General features: G+C 37.8%; 1 protein-coding gene and 1 pseudogene across 1 annotated transcript in view; one reads left to right on the forward strand and one right to left on the reverse strand.

Moving 5' to 3' along the window:
* The window catches only part of Nusap1 (nucleolar and spindle associated protein 1), a 30,614-nt gene extending 4,241 nt beyond the window's left edge, over positions 1-26,373 (forward strand). Inside the window, exons 2-11 of the mRNA XM_076850582.1 lie at positions 4,496-4,564; positions 6,097-6,237; positions 7,771-7,918; positions 11,306-11,404; positions 12,541-12,650; positions 15,625-15,812; positions 17,587-17,744; positions 20,829-20,945; positions 22,835-22,943; positions 25,263-26,373. Coding sequence (XP_076706697.1) covers positions 4,496-4,564; positions 6,097-6,237; positions 7,771-7,918; positions 11,306-11,404; positions 12,541-12,650; positions 15,625-15,812; positions 17,587-17,744; positions 20,829-20,945; positions 22,835-22,943; positions 25,263-25,359 — 1,236 coding nt within the window. The 3' untranslated portion in view covers positions 25,360-26,373. The remainder of the gene's footprint in view (positions 1-4,495; positions 4,565-6,096; positions 6,238-7,770; positions 7,919-11,305; positions 11,405-12,540; positions 12,651-15,624; positions 15,813-17,586; positions 17,745-20,828; positions 20,946-22,834; positions 22,944-25,262) is intronic.
* Positions 19,158-19,709, reverse strand: LOC143393997 (small ribosomal subunit protein eS12-like; annotated as a pseudogene).
* Positions 26,374-27,163: the final 790 nt, after the last annotated feature.

The raw sequence follows: 27,163 nt of genomic DNA on the forward strand, positions 1-27,163 counted from the left end.
CTACACTCCAATAATTAGTACTCCCTCCTGCTTTGCTTTTTCCAATTCTGCTGGCTTGATACCATACTATATAAGATCATTTCTTAGTATCACCCATCAATTTTTTTCACCCATCTTTAAAAAAAGAAAAATCCTTCCTTAACCCCAACTCCTCCTCTCATCTACTGCCCCATTTTTCTGTTCTGTTCTACTGAAATTTACCATAGTAGAGCCACCATCTACAAAACTTGGTCCATTTCTGGTCTCAACCTGCCTACCAATAGATTTTGGCATGGTAGAACACTCCCCTCTGCTCAAACCAATTTTTTTTCGTAGACTGGTTTTTATAATTTTCTCCTTTATTTTTTTATAGTCTCCTGGGCTGTTTTTTACTCTGTCAGATACCTAAATATAGAGTGCCCAGGGCTCTCTCTCTTTTGGTGGTCTTCCCCCACAATTTTAAATTCATCTAGAAACAAATGTATCTACATCTCCTGGAGGATTTCTCCCCTGAGTTGTGAATTCACATATGTAAGTGCATCTTCCACAGCACAATCAGTTCCCAAAACTGATGACCTTCCCATCTCAGGCACACTTGGACCACCCTTGATTCCTCCCTTCATTGCACACACCCACCCATCCTTCTCAGCACTCTCAATTACACCTAAAATCTGACCTTTGTGCACAGTCCTGGTCACAGCACTCTTGTCTGACAACCAGGGTCCCAGTCTTTCTATTAGGTTCTGCCTCTACTCTCACTTCTTTGTAGTCAGAGTGGTATTTGAAACTAAACATGCTATTTTTTCTGCTTAGTGATTTTCAGTTCCCTCACATCTAAAATAAAATCCAAAATCTTCCAAATGTAATGAAAGAAATTTGGTTTCATCCTGATTTTAAGGGATTTTTTTTTTTAAGAAAACAACTAAAATTGTCAATAAGGAAATTCATTATGGACTATATATTAGATGACATTAAGAAAATATTCTCTCTGGTCACCTCTTTGATTTCCCTTCCCTCTAACTCACCCCAGTGTTCATCTTAGAATGCTTTATTTGCTGCATCTTCATTCACATCTCAGCTCACTACCACCTCAGAGAGGACTTTGCTGACCATCCTAACTCAGACTGTACCTCCACGCTATCCCAGTTACCCAGTATATTGATTTTGCCTTATAGCACGTGATAACCTATCATTTATTTCTAGCTTACTTGGTTAACAGGCCATTTGCATGCTAGTTTACTGCTGTAATCTCCTGGATGTCAAGAGACCTTATCTGTTTTGTTCACCAGTCTCTCTAGTGCCTAGAACAGCATCCATTACAATAATGCTATTGAAGGAAAGCATGACTAAATGCTGAAAACTAACATCTCTACTTCCAGCACAGTTCTTGAACATCACCTTATACCATTTAACCTAGATATCCTCACTTGACTCTGCTTTATGTAGCTAACTTCATCAATGTTGCATGTTTGGTGAGGTTTTCATGGTATGTTAAGAAAGGTTAGAATCACAGAAGCAAAAATACCTTAACTCTGCCAATCACCCCCTTCCCAGAGAAAATTAAGATACTACTTTATTACTTGTTAGAATGGTGTCTGCTGCTGTCTCAAAGCCCAGTATTCTGGTATTTGGGTGGGGGGGTTGGAGGATGTAGCTTATACCCTAAGCAAAAACTTTCCTGCACACTAAAGCCCAAACCAAATTTCAGGATCTCTTTTTTTTTTTTTTTAAACATGGGTGATTTTAAATGGTGTGAAAAGAATGGGAAGCCAGATATGGGTGTACACCGCTATAATTTCAGTTATTTGGAAAGCTTTGTCAGAGGATTGCAAATTAATATCAACCTGGGCAATTTAATGAGACCCTGTTTCAAAATAAAAAAGGAGTCAGGATGTACACTTGCATAGCATACATGAGGCCCTGGGTTCAGTACCCAGTACTGCAAAAACAAAAATAGGCAGTGTGGCTGAGGTCTATAATCTCAGCTACTTGGGAGACTGAGGCAGGAGAATGGCAAATTCAAGGCCAGCCTGGGCAACTTAGCTAGATCCTATCTCAAAAAATAAAAAGGGATGGAGGTGTAGCTCATTGGTAAAGCACCTCTGGGTTCATTCCCCAGTACTACTGGAAAGGAAAAAAGAGCCCAGCCCAGTGTCTGGATCCACCTTAAAAAGGAAATCTCCAGCCCTCAACTGCTTAGGTTATATGGAAGAGGTTGGGGGTGGGGAAGAATCCAGTCAATACACTTGATCTTTCAAAGCCTGGAATATCCACTCAGATTAGTATTCTTCTTTCAGAAAAGACAAGGGGTCTGGAATTGTAGCTCAGTGGTGCTTGTCTAGCACGAGTGGGGCACAGGGTTCAATCCTCAGCACCATATAAAAATAAATAAATGAAATAAAGGCATTGTGAATCTGTGGCCTAGAATATTTGGAAAAAGAAAATAACAAGGGACGGGCTGGGGTTGTAGCTCAGCGGTAGGGTGCTTACCTAGCACGTGTGAGGCACTGGGTTCAATCCTCAGCACTATGTAAAAATAAAGATGTGTCCACCTACAACTAAAAATATATATTTTTCTAGTTGTAGGTGGACACAACATCTCGACTGCTTGGGTTATATGGAAGAGGTTGGGGTGGGGAAGAATATATAAATATATATATATATATATATATATATATATATATATATGTTTATTTTATTATTTTTTTAAGGGGCTGGAGTAGTTCACCCAGCACGTTTGGGGCCCTGGGTTTGATCCTCAGCACCACAAAAAAAAAAAAAAAAAAAAAAAAAAACAATAAATAAAATAAGATATTGTGTCCAACTACAACTAAAAAATAAATTTTAAAAAGGAAATATTTCCTAGAGTGAAGAGAAGTTAGGAGTTTCCTCTCCCCTAGATAATTATGCCTATCCTCTTCTCCAAGACTGGCATCTTTTGCATTTTCCATTTTAGGGACCCCCACCTGGGCACAATAAAATTTGCCTATTCTTTGACTCATGTTTGCACTGATTTTACTTCTTTTTTTTTTTTTTAGTTGTATTTGGACACAATACCTTTATTTTATTTATTTTTATGTGGTGTTGAGGATCCAACCCAGCGCTCTACTGCTGAGCCCCAGTCCCAGCCCTGATTTTATTTCTTAAGTGTTTTGCAGGGCTAGGATTGTGGTTCAGTGCTAGAGTGCTCACCTAGCCTGTGTGAGCACTGGGTTCGATCCTCAGCACCACATACGCATACAATAAAGATATTGTGTCCAAATAAAACTAAAAAATAAATATATTTTAAAAAAGTGTTTTGCATGTATCCCTACTGCCATTTAGTTCTGCTGTTCAGGCCACCTGTAGTTTTCCTAAAATAGTCTCCTAGCTGTGTTTTCCTGTCTTTAGTCTTATCTCCTTCAAGTGAATCCTGCACATTTTGTGGCCAAAGTGATCATTCTGAATGATGCAAAATTGGTCACTCAGTGTTACCAGCACTTCAGGCCAGAGCCTGATGTGGTTGCAAAGGACTGGATTCAGTCATCTGCATACATGAGAAAACAACATAAAAAGGAAAAATTAATTTAATTGTAATTTGACCAAAACTGGGAAGGTAGCTTTCTTCGCCTGCCATATAGTAGCAGTTTTGATTCATAGAAATGAAAGCCAGAAAATGTACATATGTAGATTTAGCTAAGTTGTACTAGTCACACAATTCCAGTTTCCAATCCTTGCTTGTATCTTCCCAGACTTTGGGGCCAGTTTCTCAGTTTCCATTCTCAGCATGAGAATTTAAAAAGTAACTTTCAACAGAAAAGGGAAGTAAAAAACTCATTTAGGGCCTTTTAATTTTAAAGGGACTCTGATTCAACATTGCCCTGCTTCTAGCACTTCAGAGACTGCCCTTTGCCTCAAGGGTAAAGTTCATACTCTTTTCTTGTTTTTGTTTTTGTTTGTGCTGAAGATAAATCCAAGGCCTTGCATGTGCTAGGCAAATGCTCTGTTACTGACCAACCCCCTAAAGTTCACACGCTTAGGAGGCTTAAAAGGCAGGCCTAGAGAGATCAAGCCCTTTCCCAACTTTCTCTCCATCCTCACCAAGAGTATGCTCCACCCATGCTGAATTTAATTCTTGAAACTCCACCTTGTTGCCTTCCCTTGCTATTTCTCTATTAGTTTTTCTATATCCAGTTCTCTCTAGCCTCCTGATCTCGGCAGCCTGAACCTGCACATTTTGATCTTAAAACCAGTGTGTCCAGTTACCTGCTAAAGTCTTCCCTGACATTCCAGATTTTTATGGCTAAGCCCATTTTTGTTCTTTGGGGCATTTATCTCTATATTGCAGTTGCTGTTTTCTTTGACACTAGGGTATGAAATCCTTGTGGATAGGGGCCAATTCTATCCAGGTCATAATTCTAGTCTTCTAGTTTAATCAGAGTATATTTAGTGAATATAAAAGGAAGAAAAAAAATGTTCAGCACATCTTTCTTACTCATTTGACTTTTCGCCCTAATGATGAGGATTTTTTCTGCAGGCAGACAAGTTGTTAAAAGCCTTAAAAGCCTATCTTAAACATGAAGAAAGAAAAGAAAATAAGAATCAGGTAAGTAATGTTTTTCACCACCACCTAACTAAATTACATTTACTTAGTGAGCAGTTAATAGTAATTAGTGATGATTTAAAACATGCTGTTTTGTTTTTTTTTTTAACTAGAGATCATTTTTGACAATTGTGCCTGTGACTATCTTTTCATAGTTATTTGTTAAAATGATAAAACTATCTTAGGCAGGCATATAAATTGTTAAATAAAGTGTCCCTATATAAACGCAAAAGTTAATTACTACTTGCCAAATATTATGAAAGTTAGCATGGTATAAGTAGGGAAGGAACTAAATTTAAAATCAGAAAGACCCAGCTTACGTAGCAGTTCTCCTTTCTTGAAAAACTCAAATTCCTTTGTGTGCTGCTAAATTGAGTGTTGCAAAAAGCAAATGAATTAGATGCTGTGAAAATGACTTATATAACATATAAAACACTGCTGATGGGAGAGTTGTCATGGCTGCTTCATTCCTATAATGAAGACTTGATAAGGCATGACACCTAAATAGATCAGTGACCAGGATTCTCAACTTGAAATTGGAAGAAATTTAAAAAAGAAAAAGAAAAGTGACATTAAAGAAAATGTTACAAGGCTTTAATTGGAACCTTGGTCAACTACTGATAGACAAAAAATTAATTATATATTTAGAAATGAACTAAATATTGAACTTTCTTCTCTGTCTTTATAATCTCTGCAAGTCCATATTCCAATTTATAAACATTTGAAAACTTTCAGTATTCTAATTTCCTTTTTCCATGCATGTCCTTGTGGTGCTGGGGATAGAGCCATATGCATACTAAGCAAATACTCTACCACTGAGCTATAGCCCCAGCCATAAGAATTTATTTTGAATTCAGGTATAAGGGCTGGGGGTGTAGCCAAATGATTCAACTTTTGACTATCATGGACAAGGCCCTGGGTTCCATTCCCAGCACTGCAAGAAAAATAAAAAATAAAAAAGAACTTTAAAAAGTTGCTAGATCTGGTGGTATGGAGCTGTGACTCAGTGGTAGACCACTTGCCTCAAATGTGTGAGGCTCTGGGTTCTATCCTCAGCATCACATAAAGATACATAAACAAAATTAAGGTATTGTATCCATCTAAAACTAAAATTATATAAAAAAAAAAAAAAGTTTCTATATCCCTGAGCATGGTGGCACACACCTGTAATCCCAGTGGCTCAGGAGGCTAAGACAGGAGGATCCTGAGTTCAAAACCAGCCTCAGCAAAAGTGAGACGCTAAGCAACTCAGTGAGACCTTGTCTCTAAATAATATATGAAATAGGGCTGGGGATGTGACTCAATGGTTAAGTACTTGATAGACCAAAAATTAAAATGATCTATTTCAAATTCAACATCTTGGGCCATTCCATTTTGAGCAAGGTAAAAGTCAAAATTCAGTTAGATATCAGATTCCTAAGTAATGAATCTGTGAATAAAGACCTTAGGTGGGTAAAAAGACTTGATATAAAACCCTTGGGTAAATCAGTTTATACTGTAAATGGAACATAGTAAATTAATGTTTCTCTTTTCAGGATGAAACTCAAACTTCTGGATCCTCCAAGGATGAAACTGTGATACAGATTAATAGTCATGAACAAGCCAAGAGGGAGCCAATTGGCAATATCACCAAAACGAGGAGGTGCAAGATAGTTCATGGGCACCCTGACTCTCAGGTGAATAGAAGTGTGCAAATTGAACAAAAGCCACCATGTTTGTCAAAATTGGCATTCTTAGCTTTCCTTTTAATTCCCTTATGAGGTGAGGTGGTTGGAAATTCACCATATAGTGCAACAGCTCTTCAAAAACACAGACCTATATGTCGGGGCCGCTCATCATTGTACCCCAAACCCTAGCATTTAGGAAGAAATTACTAAGTATTAAATGTAGGGCTGGGGATGTGGCTCAAGCGGTAGCGCGCTTACCTGGCATGCATGCGGCCCGGGTTCGATCCTCAGCACCACATGCAAACAAAGATGTTGTGTCTGCCGAAAACTAAAAAATAAATTTTTTTTTTTTTTAAAAAGTATTAAATGTAAATTAAGTATTTGTTGAATAAATATGAATATTAAGTGTCCACTTAAATGAGGTGTTGTAAATAAGAAGGAAAGAGAAACCAACATGGGAGTATGGTTTTAAAGTTCTCTTTCCTAACTTGCCCTCCCACTGATCATGCTATACTTAATCTTTCAATAGTGTGATTATGTGGCTAGCTAGGGGCTTCCCTCTGTTTTAGTTACTTTTTTTTTTTTTGGTACTGGAGATTGAACTTAGGGGTACTATACCACTGAGCCTCAACCCAGCCCTTTTTATTTTGATATAGGATCTCCCTAAGTTGCTTAGGGCCTTAAGTTAGCCTTAACTCCCTAAGTTGCAAGGTCAGTTCTGAGACTGACCTTGACCTTGGGATCATCTTGTCTTAGGCTCCCAAGTAGTTGGAATCACAAGCATGTACCACCACACCCAGCTATACTTGTATATTATCCTTTCATTCAAATGTAACTTTTACCAGACACAGTCCTAGTTTCTTATTTTCTGGCTTCACATAGTCCCTTGGTCAGTAGAGTACCTCGGTCTCTTACATTAGTTTATCATTTATAAGAGAACCATTCTTTCCAGTGGTCCCTAATTCCTATTCCTAAATTAACATTCTCATGACACTGGATAAGGCACAAAACCAAATCTGCGACTCAGAAGTCTTATTCTTGGGGCTGCGGTTGTAGCTCAGTGGTAGAGTATTTGCCTAGCACGTGTGAGGCACTGGATTCAATTGTCAACACCACATAAAAATAAATGACTGATGGGCTGGGGTTGTAGCTCAGTGATAGAGTGTGCACCTTGCATGTGGAGGGCACGGGTTTGATCCTCAGCACCACATAAAAATAAAATAAAGGTATCCATCTACAACTAAAAAAATATTTTAAAAAATAAATGAATGAATAAAGCTGGGGATATAGCTCAGTTGGTAAAGTGCTTGCCTTGCATGTATAAGGCTCTGGGTTCAATCCCCAGCACCATAAATAAATATATATATATTAAAAAAAAAAAAAAAAAAAAACAGTAACTCTTTTTTTTTTTATTCTGCTTTTAACCAACTCTTTTAACTCTTTTAACCAACCCCCTTCCCCTCATTATGTAACTATCTTTAGAAGACAGCAATTACTTTTTATTTAAATATGAAATTGTTTATTTCCTTTTAAAATTTGTAGCAGGATCATTCTGAGGTAAAAATGAGTGATGATACTGAATTCCAGAATCAAGAAAAGCAGAAAAACCAAGATCTTGGAACTACTGCAAAATTTCCTTCTCTGCCAGACCAGAGCCAAGGAGATGATAATGTTGTTTCCTCAGGAAAAAGTGAGATGAATGGTATGACAAGTGAGTTTTTTTTTTTTTTTTTTTTTTTTTTAAGAGAGAGAGAGAGAATTTTTTAATATTTATTTTTTAGTTTTCGGCGGACACAACATCTTTGTTTGAATGTGGTGCTGAGGATTGGACCCGGGCCGCACGCATGCCAGGCGAGCGCACTACCGCTTGAGCCACATCCCCAGCCCAGACAAGTGACTATTTTTTAAAAAGGAAATTGCTGGGGCTGGGGATGTGGCTCAGTGGTAGAGTGCTCACCTAGCACATGCAAGATCCTGGGTTTGATCCTCAGCACTACATAAAAATAAATAAAGTTATTGTATCCAACTACAACTAAAAGTATTTTTTTTTAAAAAAAAAGGAAATTGATAGGGGTAAGTGCATATTAATTTCCTAGGATTGCTATAACAAACTGGGAGGCTTAGAACAACAGAAATTTATTTCATAGTTCTGAGAGCTAGAAGTGCAAAATCAAGGTATCAGTTATCACCAGAGCCTTCTGGAATAATGGCTATCTGCCCTGTCTCTTCCTACCTTGTGGTGGCTTGTTGATGCTTGGTATTCCCTGGCCTTCTGCTGCATTTCTCTGGTCTCTGCCTTTATCAACACTTGGCATTCTCTCTTTCTGTCTCTTCTTTAAAAGACACCAATCATACTGGGTTATGATCCACCCACACATCTTCAACTTGATTACATTTGTAAAGACCCCATTTCTCTAGACGTTATTTAGAAAGCGGTATTAGATACCAAGGGTTAGGGCTTTAACATATCTTTTTGGGGAGGGGGTGTCTAAAGTTCAACCCATAGTACCATGTTATAGAACTTCTAAGTGTTCTGCAATTAAAGCAAAAGTTAGAACCAAATAAAGATTTATCAGATCATCTTTACCTTTTTTTTTCCCCGCCTCTAACACTAAGAACCAATTCCAGGACTGGAATGGTAGGAAGCATTCTACCACTGAGCTATACCCCCAGCTCTAACTGATATAGAAACCAGAATAAGAGGGGTAGCTGGGAAGTTAATGTCTCTTTCATGACTGGAGAGCTCTCATTTAGTCTCATTACTTCCTCTAGCCAAGTACAGAGACCAATGCAAAGACCTGTTTTGCCTCCTCAACCAGCAGATGGTTACAGGGAGTTGTGAAGTTTACCTTCTAAGTGGCATAGCTTTTTTTACTATGATAAATTAATATATTCCTAAGTCTAACTTCCTGAAAACCTTTTCCCTAAATTTTCTCAGGTAACAATTTGTTTCAGTAAAACTTTAAAACTCAGTTCCTCCACCCCTAATAGCACTTTGTGCTCTCTATCATTCGCCAGGAAAGCTGCCACTGGCCACAGAACATTTCAGCATTAGGTTCACCTTGATAAACCTGCCTGGACCTGAGCCTTGCCAGAGAAGGGGAGTTGGGATTGAGAGAGATGATTTCCATTTCTTTGTTCACCAGCCATCTAAATGCACATCTGATCCTCAGCCTTCCTACATTCCCCCAAATTTCAAATGTCTTACTAAACCTAGAAAATTGCAGGAAGAATGGTTTTGATTCAATGGATCTGAGATGAGCCTAGGAGTTTATTGGTTTGTTTTTGTTGTTGTTGTTTTTTGATACCAGGGATTGAACCCAGGGGTCCTTAATCACTGAACCAAACTGAGCCCTTTTTATCCTTTATTTTGAGACAGGGTCTCAATAAATTGCTTAGGGTCTCACTAAGTTGCTAAGGCTGGCTTTGAACCTGCGCTCCTCCTGCCTTGGCCTCCTGAGCCTCTGGGATTACAGGCATGTGCTACTGTGCCCAGCTGTTTTGTTTTTTTACTCTTCTTTTGTTTGGTTGGGGGGTGGTTTACTAGGGATTGAACCCAGGTCCCTCATAATGCTAAGCATGCACTCTGCCACTGAGCAACACGTCCAGCCCAATTTTTAACAAGCCTCCCCAGATCATTTTGATGCATGTGCCTTATAGCCCATTTTTTAAATCATGATATAAGGCAAAATTTTAAGAAATGACAAGAGTTGGGGCTGGAATTATGGCTCAGTGGCAGAGCACTTGCCTCGTACATGTGAGGCACTGGGTTTGATCCTCAGCACCACATTAAAAAAATTAAAAAGTAAAGGTATTGTGTCCATCTACAAATTAAAAAATAATTTACAAAAAGAAAGAAATGAGAGTTGGCAGTGAGAGTCTCAGGATCTGGTTTTGGTGGCCTGGAAAAAATGAGGAAGGGTGGGGCACAATGGAACACATCTATAATTTCACTACTTAGGAGGCTGAGACTGGAGGGTCATAATTTCTAGGCCAGCTTTTCTGAAGATCCCTTTGAATCTTCATTGTCTAAATCCAAAGATACAGAACTAATGAAGGACTTTTTTTCCCCATTAATCTCTGTTGACTTAGCAAGACTTTGTCTCACAATATGAAAATAAGGGACCTAGAGATGTAGCTTAGTAGGTAGACTGCTTGCCTAGCATGCATGAGGGCCTGGGTTCAATAACCAGTCCCATAAATAAATAAATAAATTAATTAATTAAAATGGGCTAGTGCTGTAGCTCAGTGGTAGAATACTCCTAGCTTCAATCCCCAGTTCTTGGGGGTGGGGGGAATAAAATGAAGATGGGATGTAAGATAGATTTCTCTGCTGAAACACAGGTAGTTTGAAGGTTCTGGGGAGAAGAAATTGTTTTTACTTCTTATTTTGATATAATTTCATATTTAGAGGAAACTTGCAAGAATAGTACTAAATTTCTATATTCACCCAAATGTTTAACATTTTACCACATTGGCCTTATCCTTCTCTGTGTATATATACACATATGTTGCATATGGCTTTTTTTCTGAATTGTTTGAGAAGTTGCATATATCTGCGCCTTTACTCCTAAATGTGTGTTTCTTAAACCATAAGAACTTTCTTGCACAAATGTACAAAGAACAAAAAAGTTCATTGAAATAGCTTCATATTCCACATTGTGAACTTTAAGAAACTACCACTTATTAAGTTCTGGTATAATATCAAAGAAAAATAGCCATAATTATCTGAACAGGCTTTTAAAATACTCTTACCTTTTTAACTATCATCTCTGTGAGGCAAGATATTTTCCATACATGCCTCAGACAGAATGGCATATCATAGCATAATGTATGCAGAAGCAGACAAAAAAATCGTAGGGTTTTTTGCTTTTTTTTTTTTTTTTTTAAGGTACTAGGAATGGAACCAAAGGCCTCATGCATGCTAGGCAAGTGCTCTACCACTAAGCTACATCACTAGGCTCATACATACATTTTTTAGTAAGTTAAAAAAAAAAAAACAACAACTTGTGATTCAAATCAACAGAGATTAATGGGGAAAAAAAGTCCTTCATTAGTTCCGTATCTTTGGATTTAGACAATGAAGATTCAAAGGGACCTTCAGAAAGAAAGTCACTCTACACAGATGGGTTTTCCAAACTTGGAAACAATAAAAGAACTACAGTCACTACTCCAAGTAAGTTTATACACAATGAAATATACTATCTATTTCATCAAGTTTATATATATAGATTGAGAATATCACTTTTATTACTGATTACCTAGTACAGTGAATAGCATATAGCAGAGATTTGATAAATATCTGATGAATGAATAGTTCTTCAAGGTACTCGGCACAATGTACACTGTATACTAACTTTCTAATAAATATGATGGACTCTTTATCTTGTATTACTGGAACATTGCTTAGTACATAGAATGTGGACTTAGTGTCATGTATTTATAGTTAGAATATTGCTCATCATATACTAGAAGTTCAACAAATATTTATATACATATTTAGAATAGCATAGGGCAGGGGTTAACATTCTACTGTCTGCATGCCTTTTATCTCTTGAGCTAAGAATGTTTTTCCTTATTTATTTATTTATTTATTCATTTATTTATTTTAAAGAGAGAGAGAGAGAGAGAATCTTAATATTTATTTTTTAGTTATCGGCGGACACAACATCTTTGTATGTGGTGCTGAGGATCGAACCCGGGCCGCACGCATGCTAGGCGAGCGCGCTACCGCTTGAGCCACATCCCCAGCCCGTTTTTCCATATTTATAAAAAGAGAGTTTAAAAGAAGATGAGATAGAGATTATACTGTATTTGGCCACAAAGCCAAAAATACTATCTGTCTCTTAACAGAAAAATTGTCAGTCCTTGACATAGAGCTTTCCAAGCATAATAAAATACATATTTGAGGGTCGGGAGTACAGTTTAGTGATACAATGTACAATTAATACTCATAAGGCCCTGGGTTTAATCCCCAGCACCAAAGGAAGAAAACAAATATCAAACTTGTGATGACTAAATAAAGGTCATTTGATTAATTAGGGAAAAGACAAATCTGTTCTCTTCTTTAAACCAAGATGTCAGGAAAGTGAACAACGGGGAAATTGTGAATGTTTTGATAGTTTATAAAATGAATAGGCTTTGCTGTGAGTTTCAAAAATTGAAGTGTTTTGAAATTAAAGATTTAGCAAAAATGATACTGAAGTTAAATGTCAGGGATGCAAGGAGAATAATTATTAACACCAAAAGCAAAAGGAAGGTGAATAAATGGAATTCTATTAATTTTCATATTTTGGGGGGGGTTCATTCTAGATTTTAAGAAGCTTCATGAGGCTCGTTTTAAGGAAATGGAGTCCATTGATGAATATATTAAGAGAAAAAAGAAACATTTTGAAGACCACAACTCCTTTCATGAACTGAAGGTATGCAGAAAAAAATTCACAGTTTTAATGGGATTAAGCTACTTGGTTTTATTTTAAAAGCATGTAATGCCACAGTTAATACTTCCAGCTTTGTATTACTATGCCTGTGGAATAGATTTGTTTGGGTTTAATATATTTTTATCTTGTTATTTTTATTTTGTTTATTTCTTTTTTGTGCGTGGGGATTGAACCCAGGGCCTTGCACATGCCAGGAAAGTGCTCTACCACTGAGCTATATCCCCAGCTTTTTTTATATTTTATTTGGAAACAGGGTCTCACTGAGTTGCCAAGGCTGGCCTTGAACGTCCAGTCCTTCTGTCAGCCTCCCAGGTACCTGGGATTACAATTACATACCACCACACCCAGTTTAATATACTTTTATCTTAATATTGCTTTCTTCCACTGAGAATTTTCAAAATCCTCTAGAAGAAACAGTGCATCCTCACTGTGAGGAAGTATTCTACAGTGGCAATGAGTTCTTCTATATTCATTCATAGGTTTTGCCTCACTTTCATTGAGGGTAGACTGCAGCTATCTTCTTTTGCTTCTCTCTCACCTAAAGGAAAATGGGGTGCTGCATAGTGGCTAACCTATGCTAGCAGCTCCTTCAAGGGTCTTTAGTCCAAGCCCTACTGGATTCAGTGAGCCCTTCAAGTAAGAGAAGGTGATGCAGTCAACCCTGAGACTGAGTTAGGAGAATAATGAATTGAGAGTATCCTAGGAAGTTGATGTTACTGGTATCTGAGGTTAAGGAAGTGCTAGATAGGGGACTGAGAAACATTTATGATTTATATAAATAACAACCTGCGTATTTCTCAAAAGGAATTTAAGGCAGTTTGTGGTATTACACATATCAGAAAACCGTATAAAGTCAATTTAAAAGGGCTAAACATGTGGCTTCAGTAGTAGAGTATTTGTCTAGTGTGTGCAAGGCCTGGGTTCCACCGCAACATTGCAAAAGGAGTGTGGTGGGGGAACAGAAAATGAGCACTATTAGCAAGAACAATGTCTACTGCGATCAGTCACTGCTGAGTTTTGAGTTTTCTGGCAACTAGAGCCAAAAGAGACACACTGGATTATAAACTTCTTGTGAAAAACTTAGTTAAAAAATATATATATATATTTATTTCAACAGTATTTATAAAATACTGCCAGGCGTGGTGGCATACACCTGTAATCCCTGCAACTCCCAGTGCCTCAGGAAGCTGATCACAAGTTTGAGGCCAGCCTGGCTAATTTAACAAGGCCTTGTCTCAAAATAAATAAAGGGACTGGGAATATAGCTTAGTGGTAGAGCACCCCTGGGTTCAATCCCTAGTACCACCAAAAAGAAAAGGGGGGGAAAAATGTTACTTGTTTATCAGACTTTTAGCAAACAACACAGGAGAGATATTCAGTATGTTCATAATTAGCTTTCTTACATATTAGCAAGGGCTAAATTAAAAAACTGGCACATGAAGTTCATGCCTATGGCATTACATGAAGACGTGCAGCTTCTTTTTTTGCATAGGTGTGAACTGGCTGCAAAGCTGCCTGGAAATGTCACAACTGTCTCTTTACCGTGAAACTGGATCTACTAAATTCTTGATTGACAAACTTTCTATTTTATATAGTAGAGATGAGTTAATTTTCTGGGCAAAAGTTAAGGTTGGAACAACTGCCTTGAAATGTGTTGAATGAATTGAGTAGCTCATCTTATTTTTCAGTTTAACTCCAGCCTAATATCCCCATCTGAATGAGTATAGTTTTAAAATTCCACCCTTCATCTCCATTGTTTAGGGAATTGGTCTATTGGATTTGGTATGATCTATTTGAAGACAGGAGAATAAAAAAAAAAAAAAAAACTACAGTGACTTTACCCTAGCTGAGATGAAGTTGCTCTTGGCAGTTAACATGTTTGGGACTTGGTCATTGGATAGTGACGGACAATAGTAAGCATTGATAATCAACCTGATCATAACAAACTTTCTGTGATATCCATTAAAAAAAAGCCTTGGCGGTGGGGCTGGGGTTGTGGCTCAGTGGTAGCACACTTGCCTGGCATGCATGAGGTACTGGGTTCAATCCTCAGCACCACATACAAATAAATAAAATAAAGGTCCATCAACAACTTTAAAATATTTTTAAAAAAAGGAGCCTTCTTTCATTTAATTTATCAAATGACCCTGTAGAAATATCTGAAAACTTATGCATCAAAGTGCTTATTTACTTTGCCAATAGAGGAATTATCAAATTTTTAATTTAATTCAATTCCATACTAGGAATTGAACCTACTGAGCCATACCGCAGCCCTTTTTTGTTTTTTGAGACAGGTTCTCACCAAGTTGCTGAGGCTGGTTTCCAACTTGCCATCCTCCTGACTCAGCCTCCAAAGTCACTGGGATTATATATGCCACCATGCCCAGTTTCTGAAATCATTTCTTTAGTCATGTGATGTTACATGTTTATATTTATAATTGGCTTTTTTCTATAGATTTGTCCATTCTTATTTATTTGCTTTAATGGCCTGTATTATATATTAAAAATACTTTTCCACACTGGGCAAGATGGCACACACCTGTAATCCTAGTTGCTTGGTAGGCTGATGCGGGAGGATGGGAAGTTCAAAGACAGCCTCAGCAAAAGTGAGACATAAGCAACTCAGAACCTGTCTCTAAATAAAATACAAAAAAGGGTTGGAGACGTGGTTGATTACTCCTGAGTTTAGTCCCTGGTTTCCTGTTCATCCCACATCCCCTTCCCTCCCGCCCCCCCCCGCCCCCCAAAAAAAGACTGGGAATGTAGCTCAGTAGCAGATAGCCTAGGATGCACAAGGCCCTAGTAACACAGAAAATAATTCTTTTAAATGATGTAATGGGGAAGAAAAGGAAAGGTTGTCAGGTTGCGTTACAAGTGGACATGAAACAGAATAAATGGAGCACTCTTTTGCACTTTGAGAGACCAAACTTTTAAAAGTTATGTATTTTTTCTTCAGAAGCAGCCTGGCAATAAGGGAGGAGTAGTAACTCCAGTTCCTCCAAAAGGAAGACTCTCTGTGACTTGTACACCAATCAGCCAGCAGCGCTCAAAAGGTCAATCACATGGCCCTGCAAGTCGGAGCACTATGTATCTGAAGGGGTCAGTCAAGCACTCTGCTCTCTCAGCATCTAAAATGAGTGTCAGGTAAAGAGGTTGTTCCAAAATCTAATCAGGGGTAAGATTTCAATTGGATTTTATCCAATATGTCCTAATGTAGATTAAAAAAATGAGAAAGGACCAGGGACAAGAGAAAGATCAGCAGTATTTATAAGTTCTAATCTTAGTCTCACAATTGTGTTCAGTTTTGATTAATAAGTAAAGATCAAGCTAGGCACAGTGGCACAAGCCTGTAATCCCAATAGCTTGGGAGGCTAAGGTAGGAGGATCTCAAGTTCAAAGCCAGCCTCAGCAACTTAGTGACGCCTTAAGTAACTTAGCAAGACCCTTTTTCTAAATTAAAATAAAAAATTAATGGGGCTGGGAATGTGACTCAGTGTTAAGCACCCCTGGGTTCAATCCCTCCTACCAAAAAAAAAAAAGTGAAAATATAATATGAAGTGTATGAGAATCTTCATTTTATTACCTTGATATATGCCATCAAAGATGTCGAGAGGAGCTGGGGTTGTGGCTCAGTGTAGAGCACTTGCCTAGCATGTGTGAGGTACTGGGTTCAAACCTAAGCACTGCATATAAATAAATGAATAAAAGTCCATCAATGACTAAAAAAATTTTTTTTAAAATGTCTAGAGAGAAATTTTTCCATTGATTTAAATATGAAAGTGGAACTAGGAGCTCCAATGGTGCAATTGGTTAGCACACAGTACTTATAAGAGTGAAGCTAAATTCCTACCTCAAGTCTCAATGCAGTAAACTGTAAAATGGACTCTTCCTAAAGTATTCACTAGGCACTGCAGTGTCATAGCCACCTCATGACCCATTAATACCTATATTTTCTATGCCTTTCCTGATATCAAGGTTACCCTTCAACTGTAATCATCCCCACAGGTTAAAATATTTAGGTGCCTTCTAACATTGAAATTTTATTTTCTTCTTTTCATAACAGCAATTACAGTATCTATTATAGAGTTGTTGCATGTGACTTCCAACATGTGTGATTATCTAACAGTTTGGGTTTTGTTTTTTGGGGGGGTTTTTTTGGTTTTTTGTTTTGTTTTGTTTTTGCCCTCCTAGGGATAGAACTTAGGGCCTGATGCATTTTATATATATGTATATATATTATTTTTTAAATTGGATTTTCGTTGAATATGAGACACCATTGATTGAAGACATGTGATGTTTTTTGTATTTTATTAGACACATGGTTTATTTTATAAACCATGAAGAAAAATCACTGCCAGTTAACTATTGACATGTTAACAATTATAAAGCACTTCCCAATTTCAGAGATGTTAATATGTAGGAAAAAATCTGTATCAGAGAATCAGTAAAATACACTTATGGTGATTTCCCATGAGTACAAAATGGACTTATTTATGTACAACTCCAGTGACATTTTTCTAGGAAGACATAATCACTCCTCTGGCAGAGCAGTCTTCTGTCTTTCTGACATCTCATCTCCAGAAGGAGGATGAGAAAGGAAGCCTATCAGATTTCCTGGTGAACTGTGTGTAACTTGAGGTCTGCAGGATTATCTGTCCTTTATAATGGCATTGGTAAATACTAGAACACCAAAAGATACAAAAAACACATTTTACAAATAATGGAAGTTAACAAATGATTTGCTTTAGCAATACCCTTTCAAGAACATGTTTTTTATGTAAGAGAAGTTCATTCTAATAACAGTATTTATTGAGCCCCTTTAGCTGCCTAGCAATAGAAAAGTGGTTTTATTTCTAAGCTTGACATAATTTACACTTGCCACAAGCACTCAGGTCTTGTACTCCACTGTCCTGTTTAGGTTTTCAGCTGCTACTAAAGATAATGAGCATAAGCATTCAATGATCAAGACTCCAGCTAGAAAGTCTCCACATGTGACTACATCTGGGAAAACCTCAGAAGGCCATGCTGTGCTTGGGACACCCAATTTAAAGACCAACAGAGGGAATTCTGCTGCAGGTAAAAATCAAACGTCTTTAATGGTTCATCTTTAAACTTCATAAAATTAAGTCTCAAAAAAAATAAAAAGAAGAGCTGGAGGTGTGACTCAGTGGTTAAGTGCCCCTGGGGAAAAAAAAATTCAACCATGATGAATTGTTTTTACTGTTTCAATGGTTTGGCTGTATGCCAATTTATGTATTTTACTGCTCAAAGGTGTGGTTATTTCCAGCTTTAATTATTATGTATAGTATAGATAAGAAAACTCTTGAGCAGGTTTCTTATACATGTGCAAATGTATAGATTAGAAGCAAGACTGCTGAATTCGAGAATATTCATACTTTTCCTGTGCTGGCTGAATTGTACCCATCCATGCTCCTACAGGCAGTATATGACAACCTCCATTATCCCACTTCCTGCTTGCACTGGATATTAACACAACGGTATAGCTTAAATACAGGGTTTAGATCTTTTTTTTTTTTTTTTTTAACTAGATGTTCCTAGATTCTATTGTTCCTTCACAAATACAGGCAAGTGTTGACATTTGGCAATAAACTAGATACAACTGAGTGGCTTCCCATATGAGAGGAAGTGATTATAAAATGTGCCAGATGTTTGGTGCCTAACTATAGCAAAGAGGCTTACTAAATCACACCTTTCTGATGTATTTTTAAGTTTTTAATGGACACAATATCTTTGTTTGTATGTGGTGCTGAGGATCGAACCCGGGCCACACACATGCCAGGCAAGCGTGCTACCACTTGAGCCACATCCCCAGCCCCTCTGATGTATTTTTAACTTTATGACGGCTGGGGATATAGCTCAGTTGGTAGAGTGCTTGCCTCGCATGCAAAAGGCCCTAGGTTCTATCCCCATTACCACAAAACAAAACAAAAAACTTTATGGTACCAAAATTCACATTCTTAAATGATAATAGTCTTTATTAATAACCAGAGTCATGTCACACATTGTGGCAACACCTGTAATCCTAGCAACTCAGAAGGCTGAGGCAAGTTCAAGACCAGCCTCAGCAACTTAGTGAGACCCTATCTTGAAATAAAATATAAAAAGAACCCCAGGGGCTGGGTTTTGTAGCTTAGTGGTAGAGTGCTTGCCTAGCACATATGAGGCACTGGGTTCAATTCTCAGCACTGCATATAAATAAATAAAAATAAAGGTCCATCAACAACTTAAAAAAAAAAAAAAAAAGACCTGGGAATGTAGCTCAGTGGTAGAGCACCCCTGGGTTCAATCCCCAGTAACACATATACATACAAACAGCCATGTTAATAACATGTAATCTTTAAAAAGAATATCTACTACTACCATTGAAAAATAACCAAGCTATTTCTTTTTTTTTTTTTTGGAACTGGGAATTGAACCCAGGGGCACATAACCACTGAGCCATATCCCAGCCTTTTTTCTTTTTTTTTTTTTTTGGTAAACCAAAAATTTATTTGCTCATTTCTTGCATTTGAAGTACTCTTCAATGACATCCTTGGCCTGAGATTCTTTGCCATAGTCCTTAACAACTACACAACTACAACCAACCACTTTATGGGGGTTTGCCCTCTCGGTCAATTTTACAGAGGCCTACCCGTTCTCCTAGTTTCTTGTCATCATCGACCTTAATTAGATTGATTTGGTACTCAGCACAAAGGGCCTCCACCAATTTGACATCATTGTAGTTGTATGCAAGCACACAGATGGGCCTGACACATTTTCCTAGGTTTCCAGTAGAACCGGATGCCATTCGGAACTTTTGTGCTAACACCATGAACTTCATGCTTTCTTCCCTTGGCTGAAGTTTTGTTCTGTTGCAACAACCCACAGTATTGAGTCTGATAAAACGTATTTGTGGAAGGCTTTGGCAGCTTCGAGAATTTCATGTGCAAGACCATCGTGGATGAGGGCGGTCTTCAGCACCTTTTGTAAAGCAGTGTTGACATCCATTACACCTCCAGCAGTAACGCCTTCCTCAGCCATGGCGGTGGGTGGGTTATGGGTGAAGCTGAATCTTGAACAAACCTGAGCCTCCGCCTCCGGGAGACTCTGCAACAGCAGGGAAAGACCCCTTTTTCATTTTTTATTTTGAGATGGGGCCTTGCTAAATTGCAGTCCTCCTGCCTCTGCCTCCCAAGTTGCTGGGATAATAGGCATGTGCCACAATGCCTGGCTAACCCAGCTATTTCTTGAAATGGGATTCTAGATTCCTAGCTGATCCCTCGAAATGTCATAACTTTCAAAATACTTGAGGAGCTGTTAATGGGAAACAAATCTGAGTGGTTAGATTTCATTATTTTTCCCCCTTTCTCTTTTTTGGGGGGTGCATACCAGGGATTAAATTCAAAGACACTCAACCACTGAGCCACATCCACAGCCCTATTTTGTGTTTTATTTAGAGAGAGGGTCTCACTGAGTTGCTTAGCACCTCACTTTTGCTGAGCCTGGCTTTTAACTCGATATCCTTCTATCTCAGCCTCTGAACTGCTGGGATCACCACCGTGCAGTACCACACCTGGCTTCCTTTTTCCTTTTTGACCCTATATCTATTTCATACTATTCATGTAAATAGTCTTAGCTTGTTCAGGCCGCTATAACAAACCACCACTGACTGGCTTACAAACAACAAAAATTTATTTCTCACAGCTCTGGTTGCCTACATGGTCAGGTTCTGGTGAAGGCCCCCTTGGAAGGTAGCACACTACTGACTTCTCATTGTATCCCTAGGTGATAGAAAGATAGGAGCTTTGTGAAGTCTCTTTATATGGCATTAATCCCATTCATGACCTAATTATGTCCCAAAGGCCATATATCCTAGTACTAATCATGCAGGCTGGGGATATAGCTCTGTGGTAGAGCATTTACCTAACATGAGCAAGGTCCTGGGTTAAAGCCCTAGCTCCACGGAAAAAATAAACATTAATAATGCTGGCAATTTAGGATTTTAATATATGAACCAGGGACATAGAGATACAAACATTCAATCTATTAACATAGATTTATTTTTAAGACTAAAAAGTGATAATTTGACAAAAACTATAACAGGTCTTTTTTTTTTTTATTTCCTAATTAAGTCTTTTGGTATTTTTTGATCGTTTTTAGTTATTACCCCATTCAAGTTAACAACTATGGCAATGCAGACTCCAGTCTCCAATAAGAAACCAGTATTTGATCTCAAAGCAAGTTTGTCTCGTCCCCTCAACTATGAGCCACACAAAGGTATGTGGGAGTATTTGGGGATTAAGGGCCTGTAAAACACTTAAGACAAAACAATCTGGCAGGCACACTGTTTCATATTTGTAATTCCAGCTAGGGAGATCAAAAGTTTGAGACCAGCCTCTGCAATTTATTGAGACCCTGTCTCAAAAAGTAAAAAAAAGCTAGGGATATAACTCAGTGGTAAAGCACCCCTGGGTTCAATCCCAAATACTGCAAAAATAATCAATTTACATCTGAATTTTTTTTTAATTACACATATTTATTTGCAATGAGAACACTTTAAAGCTACTTTAAGAATATGTCGGGCTGGGGATGTGGCTCAAGCGGTAGCGCGCTCGCCTGGCATGTGTGCGGCCCGGGTTCGATCCTCAGCACCACATACAAACAAAGATGTTGTGTCCGCCGAAAACTAAAAAATAAATATTAAAAAAAAAAAATTTAAAAAAAAAAAAAAAAAAAGAATATGTCAACTGTAGTCATCAAGTTGTGTAACACACATCTCTGACCAAAATTTTGTGGCCTTTACCCAACATCTCCCCAAACCCCCCATAACCACCACTCTACTCTGCTTCTGAATACAGTTGTTTTAGATTCTGCACTTAAGTGAGAACATGCAGTATTTACCTTTGTCATCTGGTCTATTTCACTTAGCATAATGTTCTCTAATTCTACTCATGTTGTTGCAAATGATAAGATTTTTTTTTTTTTGGTACCCGGAATTGAACTCAGGGGCACTAGACCACTGAGCCACATCCCCAGTCCTATTTTGTATTTTATTTAGAGACAGGGTCTCACTGAGTTGCTTAGCGCCTGGCTTTGAACTCGAGATCCTCCTACCTCAGCCTTCCAAGCCACTAGGATTACAGGCATGAGCCAAAATGCATGTCTATACTACATTTTCTTTATTCATTCATCTACCGATGGATACTTAGGTTGATTCTATAACTTGGCTATTGCGAACAGTGCTCTGGTGAACAAGGGAATGCAGATATCTCTATGATAGAATGATTTCAAATCTTTTGGGTACCTAGAAATAGGAATTGCTGAATCTGGTCTCGGTCCTAATGCCAACAAAATATTCCCATTCTATTCTGAATCCATTTTAATAAGTAATGGTTATGACAAATAGATTAAAATGAATTAATATTAAACCTAATTCGTATGTAATCTTGGGATAAGATACTTGGTTGTAGTGGCTTCTTTTAATGTGCTAGGTAATCGGATTCAGCATTAAGGGAATTTTTTTTGTACTAAGATTTTTTTCAGTCTGAGCATATAGCTCAATGGTAGAGTACTTGTCTAGCATGCATGAAACTGGTCTTCATCCTCAGCACAGAAAAATGAAAAAAAAATCTGTAACTTTCTAAGGTTTATAAAAATCACACATTTATTATTTTTTTTTTTTTAGTTGTAGACGGACATAATACCTGTATGTATGTATTTATTTATTTATTTATGTGATGCTGAGCATCGAACTCAGTGTCTCACATGTACTAATAAGCTAGTGCTCTACCACTGAGCCACAACCTTAGCCCCACATATTTGTATTTTGCTGTTGTTTGAGTCTCAGATCTTATTATGTTACTCGGGCTGTTCTTGAGTTTATGAGCTAAAAACTATCCTCCTGCCTCAGATTCCAAAGTAGCTGGAAACTATAGGTATGTGACACTGCGCCCAGCACATATTTTTATTTTTAGAGGAAAAATATGATTGGTATTTGTGGAGTGTGAAATGAAAATAAATGACAGAATATACTTCTGGAACATACTGGAAAATGTCTATAAAGCAAAGTATCAACACTGGTAGGAAACACGTAGCTATAAATGAAGACAATAAAGTTAGGAATACAAATAAAAGAATCTCAAAACTGTGTCTTGGTCCTTAACTAGGAAGGCTGAAACCATGGGGGAAATCTAAAGAAAATAATTCTCTGAATGAACATGTGGACAGAGTTACGTTCCATAAGAAAACCTATAAACAACCTCATCTCCAGACCAGGTGAGTACATAATTATCCACTTTTATAATTTTTCTAATTTCAAAAAGACAATATATATATAGCTGCACTTGGTAGTGCCTGCTTGTAATCCCAGGCAAGAAGGCTGAGGCTGAGGCTAATTTGCCCAGGCCAAGTTTTAGCCTGGCCTGAACAAATTAGCAAGATGGTGTCTCAAAACATTAAAATAGGACTGGGGATGTAAGCCAGTGATGGAGCATTTACCTAGCATGTGCAAGGCACTGAATTCAGTTCCCAGTGCTGCAAAAGCAAAAGAACAAATAAAAACAGTGTACAAAAGCTCCTCTGGGGGATACTGTCAGTAATAGCAGGTTTAAGGTTAGAAGTAGAATGTCTTAACCCATTTTGTGTTGCTGTAACAAAATACCTGAGACCAGATACTTTATATAACAATCTACTCCCTCAAGCCCTAACCCAACTCACTCCCAGGAGATGTGCATTAATCCCTTCCAAGGGTGTACCACCTTGACCCAATTACCCCCTCTTAAAGTTTGTGCCACCTCTCAATACCATTGTACTGGGGACAAAAACTCTAGCATGTATGTGATCTTTTTTGTGTTGTGTGTGTGTGTGTCTATAGTACTGGGGATCAAACCCAGGACTTTGTGCATGTAAGGCAAGCACTCTACCAACTGAGCTATATCCCCAGCCCATGTGTGATCCTTTATGTAGGACAAATACCCAAACCATAGCATGGAATCACCTATAAAACTTTCTAGAAGTACCTGGGCTGAGGTCTAGCATAGCAGATCTCAAATCAAGAGTTGGGATGAGACCCAAATATCTGCACTGTTTTCAAGGCTCTACAAGTGTTACAGAAGAAGCAGATTCAAAGATTGCTCTTGTATAACCTATCTTCCCAAGCAATGCTTATGAATATCCCTCCAGACACCAATGCTCAAGCACCCAGGGCACCTGCATATGCAGATAGATAGATGTAAATTCCTCACTCCTCAAGACCCCAGGTTTATGAGGTATGAAGGTCTTACTCAAGAAAAACCCAGTATAGTCCTTACTGACTTCCTTGTGTTTGAAAACCAGGTTAAAACTGGAGCTCATGCTAGGCTTTAACTGCTCCTGGATGAGTCCAGATTCCCTATCTGGAACTTTCCTATAAATGTGACTCTTGCTTATATCCACCTTCTATGAAGGCTGTTACTAACTGTATTTGTTGTTAAGATAGTTAACATTGCAGAGCATGGTGGTGCATGCCTGTAATCCCAGCAGTTTGGGAGGCTGAGACAGGAGGATCGCAAGTTCAAAGCCAGTCTCAACAGTGAGGAACTATTTAGCTCAGTGTGACCCTGTCTCTAAATAAAATACAAAATATGGCTGGGGATGTGGCCCAGTCACCGAGTATTCCCAAGTTCAATCTCTGGTACCCACCCCCCCCCAAAAAAAAAAAAAAAAAAAAAACCAATAGTCCCTGGGCTTTTTATTTCTCTTTACCTTATCCTCTTTAGAAAAAAACAAAAACAAAAAAAAGCATAGTAGCTTAAGTCAGTAGGCCCTGGTTCTATTCTAGCACTTTCACTGGACACTGGTGAGCTTAACCTTTGATTCCGACATCTAGGAATCAAAATTTCTCATTTAAAACAAATTTACAAATTTTAAGGGCTGGGGTTGTGGTTCAGCAGTGGAACATTCACCTAGCATGTGTGGGACTCTGAGTTTAATCCTCAGCACCACGTAAAAAATAAATAAATAAAATAAAGGTATTGTGTCCATCTACAACTAAAAAAATAAATATTAAAAAAAATAAGTCAGGCATGGTGGCACAAGCCTGTAATCCCAGCGGCTCTGGAGGCTGAAGCAGGAGGATCACGAGTTCAAAGCCAGCCTCAGCAAAAGGGAGACACTAAGCAACTCAGTGAGACCTTGTCTCAAAAAAAAAAATACAAAATAGGGCTGGGGATATGGCTCAGTGGTCAAGTGCCCCTGAGTTCAATCCCCCATACCAAACACACAGACACACACACACACACACACAAATTTTAAAGTATAGGAGTTGAATTCAGTCACTAATGTACCTTCTGATTCCAGTTCCATGCATGATATTAAAATGCTGAGTTAATATTAAAAGGGAAATACCAATTTTTAGCCCTTTAGAACAATGACTAACATTTGTTAGAACTATTTCTAACGTTAACAGGTAAGTAGAGAAATGCCCTGTAAGAATCTGTTTTGCATAAATATGCTAGATGTCATTTACATTTTATATTAGTCCAACAATAGTTGCTCTGAAGTGCCTGTTTTGGAGCTTAATTAGAACCTATTGTGTAACCTGTCCCTCCCCCATAGGGAAGAGCAGCGGAAGAAACAAGAGCAAGAACGAAAGGAGAAGAAAGCAAAGGTTTTGGAAGCTCGAAGGGGCTTCATTATACTTAAAGATGAGTAATTTGTTAATGTCATATAAATATTCCTTTATTCTGAAATTGTTTTCTGAAATTTTGTAAATATTTTTATACTGTCTTTCCCACTTTCATCAGAGATCTTTCTCTCTTAACTTTTATTCATAATCTATATAGCATATACGTGTTTTTTATGTTCTGGCATTCTTTGGGATAGTGTTTATCTTAAGTCCCTGTACAGCCCAGTTTTCTCATGAGACATCTTAGAGCTTAACCTATATCTTTAATGTCAAGCTTCTTCTACTATTTCTAACATTAACAGTCTTGCTGTCCTCTATGCAATAGCATTTACCTGATGAAGATAGTCATACCACAAGCTTCAGTAGAATTTGAACAATAAAAAGTTAACAATAAGAAAGCTGGGACCAAAAGGCCACCTCTTATCTTCTAACCTACAAAATCTAGCAATCTTGAAACTGGACTAATGGTTGGTTATGGTGTCAATATTTTGCCCATATGAAAATGTTAAAGACTTCATGTCATTGCTACCTGTCATTCACTATATCCTTAAAAATAAAATTCTATGTCTCATTCTAGCCTTGCATATTTAAAAATAAAAGCTATAAGCATATTTATAAATAAAATCTATCAATTTTAGATGGATGGGAGTATAGCTTAGTGATAGAGCACTTGCCTAGTATGTGGCAGGTCCTAGGTTTGAGCCCCAACACACACACCAAAAAAAAAAAGTGTATTACTGCTTTAAGGATTAAAATGCTGTCACTGTCAAATTTGTATCTTAATAATTTTATGGAGCCGGGTGCAGTGGGACACGCCTGTAATCCCAGTGGCTTGGGAGGCTGAGACAGGAGGATCTCAAGTTCAAAGCCAGCCTTAGCAAAAGCTAGGTGTTAAGCAACTCAGTGAGACCCTGTCTCTAAATGAAAAACGAAATAGGGCTGAGGATATGGCTCAGTGGTTGAGTGCCCCTGAGTTCAATCCCCAGTCCCCACTCCCAAAAATAATTTATGGAAAAGCCCAGCATTGCTTGGCATCATATTCTTCTTTCTTGCACTAACTACATAGAACTCCTGTGTTATATACTGTTCAAGAACTTTATAATTAAATTTTTTGTTGTGGTGGTGGTGGATTCTTTTTAGACAAGTCATCCATGATTTAGATGATCAGCTAAAATCATAAGAGGTTATGTATATCCTTCATACACTTTCCTGGACCACCCACTTCTACCCCAAGAGTAAATTACTATATTCTTCCTTTTTATACTGTCTTTCTGGTCTTTATATTGTCTTACTGGTTTTTATCATAATTATTAGTTTGCATATATGTTCAGAATATGGCACATGCCTAAAAAAAGTCAGATTTTCCAACAAGAAACTCCTGGATCATATACACTTCTGAGAATGTAAAATGGTACAACCCCTTTGGAAAAAAATTGCTAACACTTCAAAAAGTTTTATGTCTATCTACTATGTGATTCAGCCATGGGACTTCTAATTACTCAAGAAAACTAAAATCATATGTTCCTATAAAGACTTGTATCTGAATGTTCATGTGAAGTTTTATTTGTAATAACCAAGAATTGGCAACCACTCTAATTTCCATCACAGGTGGAATGGACAAATGGATATATCTACACAATGGGAAACTACTTTAGAATTTAAAAAATGGAACTATTGACAAAAAGTGTAACAAATGAATGAATCTATATGATGAGTAAAATAAACCAGACCAAAAAATAAGCATATACTATATGATTCCATTTTTAGAAAACTTTAGGAAGTGCAAACTACAGTGATCAAAAGGGCTGGGGATGTGGCTAAGTGGTTAAGC

This window comes from Callospermophilus lateralis, chromosome 3 (genome assembly GCF_048772815.1).
Source record: "Callospermophilus lateralis isolate mCalLat2 chromosome 3, mCalLat2.hap1, whole genome shotgun sequence".
In the NCBI taxonomy this organism is placed as follows: Eukaryota; Metazoa; Chordata; class Mammalia; order Rodentia; family Sciuridae; genus Callospermophilus; species Callospermophilus lateralis.